The following is a 12,310-nucleotide window of genomic DNA, read 5'->3' on the forward strand; positions in this document are numbered from 1 at the left end:
TCAGGGGGCCCCTTGGCTATATTGTCTTAGGGCCAACGTTAACTTCCACGTCATTAGCTTGACCGCAGCAAAGTCAGCACTTTTGGCTAACACAAACAAAGACCAGCACTTTTTTAGTGACTGACTTTTTATTTGAAGTCATCTTAAAGAGAGAAAAAACTCAAGTTGGTTTAAAAGTAAGCCAATCAACATTGTCACTGAATTGTTTCGTTGTTATGCTAATTTTCTAATGGGTTCTGACAAACCACAATGAATTGAAATAAGCAGCACTCGTGAAAAATATGCAAGCATTAGAGCTTCATTGGACAACAAGTTGGCGACCAATCCATTGTTTCATTATGTGTCCTGCCGTTGACTGATGACCAGTCTGTTGTTTGTCTCTACATGCCCTGACACTGGTTGGAGACCATTCTGTCATTTGTTTCTAAGTTCAACTGACTAGTGACAAATCCACTGTTGGCCATGATTGACAGGTGACCTGTCCCGTTTGCACCCTGGCAATGGCCAGAAATTGAAGCTTCATCGTACATTGGTAAAACTAACCAATAATAATGAAAATGGCCATTAAATCTTATCAATCATCATAATTGAGCTTTTAGGGTTTGTTTTACATCAGTCACAAACCCACTCTAAAAATGAAATGAATTAAAGTTAAAAAACAAATGCCAAAATAAAATAAAAACAGACTAATACCTAAACACCCCCCCCCCCCCCAAAAAAAATCCTCATTAGCCTGGTTCAAAAAATTGGTAGCGTGAGCATTCTCACTTTGCCATGACTTTGCCTTTTTCTGAATGGCGTGATAAGGCCAAAAGCCAGCAATGAATTGTTTTCCGAGTTTGGACTTTTCAGAGCATTCATTCGGAGTGTTGCTGACCTGTCCATAGTCGCTGGTGAAGACCACCACGCCGCCCGAGCAGGAGGAAACAGAGGCAGGAAGATTCTGGTCATCTTCGCGCAGCCAAACGCGCTCGCCCTGCACGACAACAAATAAACCATTTTGTCACGTGAGAACTGAAAATAGCAACCTCACACATTCCCCAAAACGTGTCACATCTGAAACATTTTTTTGTTCTCAATATTGCGATTGAATAGGCAATTATTCCTTTTTGTATTTTTTAGCAAACGCAACCAATACTTGAATGTGTATTCTAATAAACAATTTTATGTTGTTTTGGTCCTAAACATTGGCCTTACTTCTCGTCTACTTCCATTCGCATTCTTTTAAGGGTTCACCCTGACAATGTGACAAATTCCCATCGATTTAGGCTACAGAAAAATGACAATGCAATACAATACATCCTGATTTGTATATTGGACAAAATATACAGAAATTTTCTATAAAATTAAACAAAAATACACAAATATTGGGGAAAGATACAGAAAATAACATTTACACAAACATTAACATTAAAAAACAACATTAAGACAAAATATTAGATGAATAATGCACAAAATATTAACAACAGAAAATTTTTAAAACCATACAAAACTATATATGTAAGCTCGCGAGGAAAAGCAGACATGGCGCCCACTCGTGGGAACACCCAAGGGTGTTGTTTGTGGAACTAGCAAACGAGGCCACTGAGCCGTTCGCATGATTGGACAACGAGCTTGTGGGCGCATGGGATGCGGCGTGCATTCCTGGGAAACGCTGCATCACAAGTGGGGGAAGGGGGGGGGTCTCCGCCTTCCCGTTGGCACACTTTCCACACGTCCTTCTTCTTTGTCTGTGGCGTGTGCCCCCCTTGGGTCCCCCCCCGTCCCCTCCAGCAGCGACACACTTTCTTATTGTGCTTTCTTGCCTCTTAATCTGCTCCCACTCACGCCTGCAAACCCACCCCGACACCCACCGACAACCAACATGCAGTATTCCCACCCCCTCCCACACATTTCATGGACATTCATCCATTTGATTGATTTATTGAACAGTTTTGCTTTAGATGACTGACAGGCACATTAAAGACTTTATTGTTGAACACGCCATTCTTTGTGTGAAGCGATACCCCACGCAAGCACGGGGAGTACATGCAAACTCCACACAGGAAGGCTAGGGCCTGGAATCAAACCCTGCACCTCTGCACTGTGTGGCGGAAGTGCTAACCAGTCGTCCACCGTGCAGCTAAAGCAAGCATGTATTGTATTTAAATCTACATTGTGTGTAAAAACCCCTTTTGAAGAATATCACCGTCATTTCATTTATTCATTCATTCATTCATTCATTTTCCGAACCGCTTTTATCTCACTAGGGTCGCGGGGGTGCTGGAGCCTATCCCAGCTGTCTTCGGGCAGTAGGCGGGGGACACCCTGAACTGGTTGCCAGCCAATCGCAGGGCACACAGAGACGAACAACCATCCGCGCTCACACTCACACCTAGGGACAATTTAGAGTGTTCAAACAGCCTGCCACGCATGTTTTTGGAATGTGGGAGGAAACCGGAGTACCCGGAGAAAACCCACGCAGGCCCGGGGAGACCATGCAAACTCCACACAGGGAGGCCGGAGCCGGAATTGAACCCACGACCTCAGCACTGTGAGGTCAACGCGCTAACCACTGGACCACCGGGCCACCTCTCATTTCATTTATCTATAGGCAAAATAGACAAAATATGTTTTTTACAAATCCGGGAAAAAGTTCAAGCCTGTCTTGTAAAGCCCAAACAAAACCAGGCCACCAACTTCGAGTCTTTTCCCAGCAGCCCACATACACAGACACGCACACACACACACACACAAACAGGAGTTAAGAATTTTCTTCCAAACTCCTCGTCGGCTCCACTTTGAGGTTTCGTGGCGAGCATGTGTGTCATTAGCATTAGCATGCTAAAGCAAGTTGCTCAGCGCCTCAAAGCTCGTTAACGCCCGAGCTACGACGTCGTCACGTTTCCGAGTGAGTCAGCAGTTTTCTTTTCTTGGAGTGGAAAATCGGTTGAACTTGCCACACTGTTGGAATAACCAAAGCCACACACACACACACACGCACACACAAAGTTTGTTCTGGCTCAGCCAATTGCACGCTGACTGTTCAATCTAAATATAAAGTGACCATAAAGAGTTGGCGGTGCCCTTGTCATCATTCATTTGAAGCATACAAGAAGAAACAAAAAGAAGAAGCAGAAGCAGCAGCTTGTGAGATGTTCATCGAGTAGAACATTTTGGAAGGATGTCTTCATCATCATTATCATCATCATCATCATCCGGGTTGAGGTGGAGATGGAGACATGGCTCAGCTCCTATCAGGGTGTTGCTCACAGACTGCGAAGGGTTATGGCTTGATTTACTGTGTGACGTGTTTGAGACGGTGTGTGTGTGTGTGTGTGCGTGCGTGCGTGTCTGTGTTTAATTCATGCTGTGTTTGTGTGTATGTTTAAGTTAGAGAGAGCGAGAGAGAAAGAGAGCTGTAATGATACTCTGGCGTGTGTGCATGTGCATGAAGTTTGCTTTAATTGCAGTTTGTGTTAGAGTGTGCGTGTGTGTGAGTGTGAGAGGCAGAAGGCGAGAAAGTGTGTGTGCATAAACTGTGCCTCAATTCGCGTGAGAAAGTGAGAAAAGGGGAATGTATGTTTGCGCATTAAGTGTGGATTAATTGCTAATTTTGAGTGTGTGTGTGTGTGTGTGTGTGTGTGTGTGTGTGTGTGCGCGCGCACACGGACACCATTCCGTTGAACTACAAACAAGGTCAGAGAACTCAAACCATAACAAGAAGATGATCAAGGCAGAGAACCTGTGCGGGCACAACTTTTTGTGTACTGTGTATGTGTGTGTGTGTGTGTTGGGGGGGGTTGTTTTCAGTCTAAACAGCAAGTTCAAATCAGGATCCCCCACAATCCTTTGCTTTCCTTTCGAGTGTCATTCAAGCCTGCTGTGAACTCTAGTCGTCTGATTGCTTGCTGAACTTTCTCAACTCCACCTGCTCTTATTACTCTTATTTTGAAAAGGGGCTGCTGCTTGCACACACACAGCTGGGATGGGAAGTGCACACGCATACATGCACACACAGACCGCCCACAGTTTCAGTGCACACACTCACACACGAGCGTGACTGGGTGATTAAACATGCTCATAAAATGTTAATCATCAATCCGAGCAATTGGGCGAGTCTGGGAATTGAGACCGCACGTGTTATGATATTTTGCCATACGCAATCCAAGACAGAGAGAACTGTTGTTCACAACAAAAACAAAAACAACCCCCCCCCCCCCCCAAAAGAAACGGGCTGTTTGGTGGCGTTGTTGCATTGCTGCAGGCGAGCAGAGTGGTCGCCGGCATGGCCGGAAATCAAGTTGCAAGTTTTTCACACAGCGGCAGACAACAAACGACAAGTGGACGACAAAGCGCTTCCTGTTGGCGGCGACGGCGCAAGCCAACAAAAGTGCACTTGTGGGCAGGAAGACGGGAGGGAGACGTGCCCAGCTGCTTGGTGGGCCGTCGCGCCCACCCAACCCCCTGCAGGGGGCGCCAGCAAAAAAAAAAAAAAAAAACACTGAAAAATGCCCACACAAAAAAAAGTCACATTTCAAACATGAATCCAGACCTAGTTGTTTTATTAAAGAGTAAGTCAACTTACTTTATTATCTCTCCATTCATACAAAGTTTGTCCTATGCGCCTTTATCAAAACACGACTGTTACATTTGTGGAACATGAATTATGCAGAAATATGCACCGGTTTTGATTCATCTCAGGGATCAAAACTGCCATTTTGTCACTTGCAGTCTACTGAAAATGACATCGCAATTGCTCTGGGCTCAGATAATGACCAATCAGGGCTTGGCATGCAAATGTCACAAGACGAAACTCAGAAGACAACTGAGCCGTGATTGGTTCTTACCTGCGTCCGCCCACCACTGTGATGTCATTTTAAGTCAACAGCAAGTGCCAATATGGCCGCCCCGAGGTGGATCAAAACAGGTGGAATTTTTTAGCTTCACTCATATTTCACAGAAGCAAGATTCACCAGAATATCAGCTTGTTCTAGTCGGGCAGCAGAGAATATTATTGGAAAGAACATTTTTGACTTGACTTCCCTTTTAACTCATTCACTCCCAAAGACGTTTTTAAACGTCTTTTCAGACTTGGTCCAGAATTGGCTGGTACTGAATGAGTTAAATAAAGACAGTCCAACCAACAGAAGGACAGACGGAAGGGTTGACAGGCGGACAGACCAAAACGTTAGACCGATATACAAAGAGGTCTTCTTACCCGGATTAATTTGAGCACCTCTTTTAGAATGAATCAAGGTCAGGTGTTCACAATCTAAACAGTTGCTGGGCAAGTCAATTATTAACAAAGCAGAGTTCAAAGTTCAGGTTGCTGATCAGGTGATCACCGCACTGTTGCCGAGGCAAGAGAAAATTTTTTAGCAGGAGCCTCGCAGGCAACCTGAAGGGCGACACTTTCCCAAGCTCTTGCCCCTCTGACCTGTGTGTTTGTGTATGTGTCTGTACATGTGGGTTCGAGCGTGTTTTGTGTATTGTGTGCATGTGTTTGAGCGCAAGCTAGCCAGCAGCTGCCTGCCCCAAAAAAGGAAGTAGCTCCACAACCTTCATTAGACCTGACGAAACACTCGCGCCCAACCAACCAGGGACACAAAGGCCAGGTGCAGGATGTTGCCATGGCAACCACATGACCTGAACACAGTGGATCAGGACTTAGTGGACCTCGCTAGGTCCTTAAAATATCAAGTGAAAATCCCTTTGTTGTGATTGGAGAGTAGGGAATGAGGAAATGATTGCAGACATAGCGAGAGTATTAGGAATAGTTTAGAATGAACATCAGTGGCTTTTTTGAACATGCCGCTCGCGACACTTTACACGAACTGCCACCATGCATGCTCTGGTAGAAGACATATCCAAAGTGTGTTGCATTGTCAGGTGCGTAAACTCTCCCTCTCCTAACTGATATGGTAAGCCAAGTTTATACCCCACATCTTTATCTTCAACTTGAAAGCTGTGCTGATGCAGGGTCCAAATGGATGTGACATGGCCATCATCTGTTTGTCAGTCCAGTTACGTTGATGCTTGTATTTTGTCGACAAGCTGGGCGAGACCCTCTTCCACATCTATCCGCGGGTGAACGTGTTTGGCGGTAGCAGCATTTCGGCTGACAAATAGAAACATCCACCGGAGTCGGAGAGTTCCTTCGTCACTGATCTCTTTTTTTTTGTGGCGGGTGGCAAAATTAAGAGAACCCTGGTTGGGAAAGGACGATGGAGGGCACTGGATCAACGATGCGGAGGAACTCCAACACAACCCGAGACTCCAGATGGTTTGCTATGCAAATATGACCATATTATTACAATTCAGATTATTATTATTATCTGACTAACTGACACGTTTGAGGGTCCCCCATTTTAAACATCAGAACTGCAGCTGAGCAAACGTTGGCCCGGTCATTGTCAAACAATAACAGATGACATTTTCTGACAAACGTGTGATGACAGCCGGTTGCACACTAGCTCACGAGTTTTGCCTTGCTGAGGCGCTGCACTACCCAAACAAACACAGCCTTCATCAGGAGGTCATATGATTAGGGATGGTGACTTTCATCCTCCGTTCATCTGTCCAATACGCCATTCTAAAAATCTGCACAAAGTATTTTAAATCGGAGATGCAAGTAAACTTTTTTCTATGAATTAATTTTTCACTGATTCCAACTCTGCCCTTTTTTTTAACGTCCTAGCACATCAGTACGTTTACTTGTCTTTTGTAGTTACAGTGATACATGCACATCGACAAAGAAGAAAGCCATTGCCTATTGGCCTGCGTTTTCTTTGGCTGCTTGTTCTGTTTCAGGACGACCCGCGTGAAACAACAAAGGCGGGAAATTGGAAAGTTGGAAGGCAAACAGACAAATCCTGAGCAGATAAGAAAAGCGAACGCCATCAAAAGAAACTTTCATGTTAAATTCACTTTTCCGCCCTGCTGGGCCACTTCCCGAGCATCTTATTTTTATCCCCACGGTAGCCATGTTGGATACCTGAGTGGAACCCCCGACATGGTGCCTGCCATCATGAAAATGAAACACTTCCTAACAGTTATTCAGTGGGATCAATGTCATACGTGACCTCAAACCTAAAAACCTAAACCCTAACCTCGTTTTATCCTGATTGTAACACGAATCTCTCAAACCACAACCCGTATCCCAAAAAATGCACTTTAACCTTGATGGGCCACTTCTTGTTGTCCTTTTATTCCAACATGCAAACAATCATAATATCCAACAAAAACGTTTTGTCGGCCAATCACTCACTGGAATGTTTTGGAGGGAGAACAGGGTTGCGGGGTTGGGTATTAGGGGTGTGGGGTGTGTGGGAGGTGCCTCTCAAAGAGGATCATTAGCCTTTCAGGAATTTTCACTTTTTCATTTGAGCTCAACCAGAGTTGTTTTCTTCCACTGAGCACTTCATTCACACCCCTGTCGACAATGTTAGCTTAGCTTAGCATCAGCCACCACTTTTGTTGTATGAGCAAAGATGACATTAGCTAAGTGCGAAGTCACATTAAATGAGACCCAATCCTCCATGCGTGGTCCTTTTTTGCTGCTAGCTTTGCTAAACTTCAGATGCGACTTGTCACCTCTTCGTAAATACGATTGTGTAAGCCAAGATGACTTTAATTCACGCAACAACAAAACGTTCCCGTAACAAAACAGGCATTCATTCTTTCAAACGGCTAGCTTAGCATCTGCTGCTACTTGGCGTTGTGAGAACAAACATTACATTAGCCGTGTGTGAAGAAACATTTAACTCGACAAGCTTGTAAACGCATGTTTTTTTAAAACGCTCTCAGCTCATATTAACATATGTGGCTACTTGGCATCCTTTCATAAAAAAAACATAATTTGAGAAATAATTACTGAAGTAAGGTGATGCGTCATTTAACATTGTTAGCTTAGCATCAACAGCTACTTGTCATTGTTTACAAACACGGCTGGGTGTCAACAAACATGAGCTGCATATGAAGAGACATTTAACCAGATCCTAATACACACGTTCCTTTTACACTCTCAGCTCAGCATACGTAGCTACTTGCTATCGCTACAAGAACACTAATATGTGACTAAAGATGATGTTATTATTTTTTTTAACATGACACGGTCCATGCATATGCCTTTTACGGTATATGCTTGGCTTAGTTTAGCATCAGCTTCTGTGTTGTAACTCCAAATGAAATAGAAACCATGAATGCAAACAACAGTGACAACCTGACTGCGACCTAAGCCGACTTGACCAACTTTGCTTCGCTAACAAGCTTTTAAACGAACAACTGACCTACTTTCTATGCCTCGCTTTCAATTCTGATGATAAAAGTGCATAACCGCGTGCGTGTGTGTGGGGTAGTGTGTGAGTTGAGGCCTGGCAGTCGGGCCGGTTCTGCCATGTGCAGACCAGCTGCACACATTGGACTTTTTGGGAAAGAGGAAATTAGCTCTAAATCCGAATTGCTCTCCACAGGAAAGACACACGTAACAGTCATGTTGAACACAATTGGCATGCTGGGAACAAACTACAGTACAACGCAAAAGCCAATCGCCCTGTGATAAAACATAGCCTCCGTGGTGGAGTTAAAATACGAAATTAATAACCTGCATCACATATTCGGTACATAAGAGTTGTAATTTGGGTATTTGCTTGACGTTACTCGATAAAATGAGGTATTCTTGGGCAGTGTGAAAGGGGCACTTCATTTGTTGTTGTGTGCTTGGTTCAAAAAACTCCCCATATCCAACCCATTCATCATAGCTATGGAACGATTTTTCAACATTCACCAACTTCACACAATTTCACCAAAATTTCCCAAGTCAAGATTTCTTGAGCCGGTGTCAGGTGAAGTCCTTGCGTGACTCTTGAATCAAGACTTGGGTGAAAAAAAAATTGGATAGGAACATCCCTAGTTCATTAAATCAACTGTTGTAAACATGGATGCTTGCAAGTATTTGGAAGTTAAAACAGAAGCAAACTTGTTAAGCTAACGTCCGATGATGAAGAAATTAAAACGTGTAATGTGTAATGTGTTCAATTTGAACCTTTGTTTAAGGTGACAAAAGTGTTTGTAGTGTAATCTTCGTTTATTCAACTTAGACTGCTTGCTCCTGGCCTCCATGTTGAATCAGAACGTTAATGGAGTAATGTTACCGCGGTTAAAGACCCGACATGAATATTTGATTTGATAGGAAGTTGCTCTTCGTGGAATTGTAAGTTATGAAAATAGAACAAGGCAGAGAAAGAAGCCTCCTTCCTTTTTGGCTCCCGAAGTTGGGAAATGGGGCGGGGGGGCAATCAATCGCATTTTAGGCAGCTCATTAGTCAGCAACTTTGTGTACACTTGCAAAGCAACACACACACACACACACACACACACACACACTCACAGGCAGCTAATTAGCGCTAATGGAAAATTGTTTGTTTTGCTTTGGGCTCAGTTGCTGTTTTGTCTCGTCTTGCAGGAAGTGGCTATTGGGCTAGCGTCCAATCTGATAGGTCTCTCAGAATGCCCCCTCAACGTCTGCAAACACACGCACACACACACACACACACACACACACATACACACGGTGACACCAAATTGTTAGTTGAGTTCTGTGCATGTTGTATAACAACAAATCGTTTTGCGAACGGGTCGTCTGGTTTTTCGCTTGAGCTTGTCCCCTCCTTGGCGGAGGTCCGAACATTTGACAATGATCTCATTACACGACCTTCAGCCCAATTTCAATGTCACGCATCACAAATTCAACGTGTGTTTTGGGAACAGATTCCCACCTGCAGACGGAGCAGGAAATGAAAATAAAATTGTCAAACAGCCGCAAGGGTGACCCATCGATGTTTTCTCAGCGGCCGCAGCTGCAAAAGTGCCTCGGAGGAGACCCCAGCCGGCGGCCAGATTGACTGCTTTGCCGGAAGCCGCCAATCACAACCAAAAATGAACTTTAAAAAAATAAATAAATTACCAGCAAAGGTGGGAGCAGGCAGGATGTTGTAAACCTCACCTGATTGGTGCACTGGAACAACAAGTGGGGAGCTGAAAACATTCCAAATTGGCCTCAGCTCAGATCGTTCTGGTCTAGCGTTGTTAGAAGTCTCTTCCTATTGTGCATGTGTATAATCACACACACGGACATTATTATTGGACCATGGCGGCAGTGTCAACAAAGGGGCTTGGTGGTCGGAAAACAAATAAAAGATATATGGACATACTTTCTGTACAACCCAGCAGAAAGAACAACACAATGGATTGTAGACAGCGGTAACGGTAAAAGTGGCCACAAGCTAGGTGGAAAGAATAGTACGAATCTGAAGGCTCACCACGTTGAGGTTATTTTTCGCAGGTAAGTCGATGTTACTCGACAATTGGCATGTGATAAATATCAGTGTAAGCTTCAAGTTTTTCACGTAACTCTTAGCACAAATGGGCTAATTTCAGGTTATTCAAGTTATTTTGGTTGAGCTAACGCCATGGCTAGCGTCAATTCATTAGCTTGTTGTGTGTATAATCAAATATTTAAAGTAGATTAAGGCACATGTAGGAATTATAACATGAATAGGCTATTTGTTATTTTTTGATGTTTAGTTGGATGATGGGATGAAAAGTGTGAATTATTTCTCATGTAGCACACAGCTGTCTCATATTATTCTGAGCTGCGTTGATGGAATCGGACTGTAAAATCACCCACACTGTCAGCTGTGAGGATGAAATCAACTTTACGCCATAACTCCACTAGGAATTAGAGTCCCCTCTAGTCTATATTGTTAAAACATTGTTGCTTTTATTTTGTTTCTTCAGAAACTTGTCACAAGGTTTAAGTCCAAGGTTTGTCTTAAGCCCAGTCCAGAAGCCTAATTTGAAGCCTAATTCAGAAAATCATCTAAAATGCAGACCCAAGTCCAGTTCAAAAACTCCTCTCAAGTAACAAAGCAAGTCTTTAAAGCAATTCCAAAGCTCATCTCAAGACTGAAATGTACTTTGGATGGTAATACAGAATCTTTGACACCAAGTTTTATATCTTGTTCCTGATCTTTGCTCCAATTCTGAACTCTCATCCACTCCCTGTTTAAGCGGCCATGCCAACAAATACAACCGAAATGTTTTTTTGGGGGGAAGATCGGTAAGCTATGAAGTGTATGCACGCCCAAACTCGCACGCCCACACGCACACACACACACACACACACATGGACGCAAACACACCTGAGGCCAGCCTGCCATCTGATTGGTCCTCAGGTGACGCTGAACACGCCCCTCCCCCTCCTCACAGTTTGAAATGTTCAAATATAAACACAAACTGGAAACGTCCAACCGGCCGTGAATGAGTCAGTGCACACACATGCACCCACGGACATGCACACGCACGGTCACACACACACGTGCATATCTTCCAAGTGGTTTCAAGTGTGCTGTGAGTGCAGCTGCTTTTTCACTTGAGAAGAACAAATAATTCTGTCAAATGTTTATGGTGTATTCTACAGTATATGCATTTCTGCATTTGGGTACAGCGCAGTTCGTAATGCCGGGAGCTCCCGAGTACATTGTCTTGACATTAAAGATGAAAAGAGTTGGCGTGAGGAGATGTTTGAGGACAATGAGAGACAAACTGTCACACTTCCGCTTCCCTCCTCGGATTTGACAGAGGCTGACTAAGTAATTTAAGATACCATCTGGTCTCAATTTAGACTTGTTCAGAAGAAACATGAGTGAGTCCCGAGTCTTTAGTTCAAATACAGCCAGTTCTGTTATAAACGTTTAGCTCAATACTTCTAGTAGTACTCAACTTTAAGTTCAAGACTGAAACAGGTCCTAACGCTGAGGGAGCTCTGAAACAAATCCGAAACCTTCAGTATGGTTCTGAAACGTTCACAAATCTTAAATTCAACTCTGAAACAAGCTGTGAAACTTGATTTCATTTCAGAAGCGAATATGAAAAGTTCAATTCGAAAACAAGTCCTAAACCCTGAGTTCAGTTCTGAAACAAGTCAAAAACCTTTCATTCAGCTCTCAAACATGTCCTACATCATTCGTTCAGTTCTGAGGCAAGTCATAAAACTTGAGTTCAATTCTGAAGTGAGTCATAAAACCTCGGTTCAGTCCTAAAACAAATCCATCTCTAAAAGTCAGAAAGCTTTAGTCCTGCTCTGACAAAAAAACCTTCATGCTCTAGTTCTGTTCTGAAGCAAGTACTACATGTTTACTTCAGTTAACATTTGGTCCAGCTCTGAAACAAGTCATGAACCTTCTGTGGACTTTTGAAGCGAATGATAAACCTCCAGTTCCATTCTCAGATCAAGTCATAAATCCTTGAGTTCCATTCTGAAATGAAT

General features: G+C 43.6%; 1 protein-coding gene across 1 annotated transcript in view; it reads right to left on the bottom strand.

The window, feature by feature from the left end:
* Positions 1-12,310, bottom strand: part of myo10 (myosin X) — a 46,218-nt gene that overhangs the window by 30,148 nt on the left and 3,760 nt on the right. The window contains exon 2 of the mRNA XM_052087509.1: positions 878-976. Within this exon, the coding sequence (XP_051943469.1) occupies positions 878-976 (99 nt within the window). The remainder of the gene's footprint in view (positions 1-877; positions 977-12,310) is intronic.

This window comes from Hippocampus zosterae, chromosome 15 (genome assembly GCF_025434085.1).
Source record: "Hippocampus zosterae strain Florida chromosome 15, ASM2543408v3, whole genome shotgun sequence".
Lineage (NCBI taxonomy): Eukaryota > Metazoa > Chordata > Actinopteri > Syngnathiformes > Syngnathidae > Hippocampus > Hippocampus zosterae.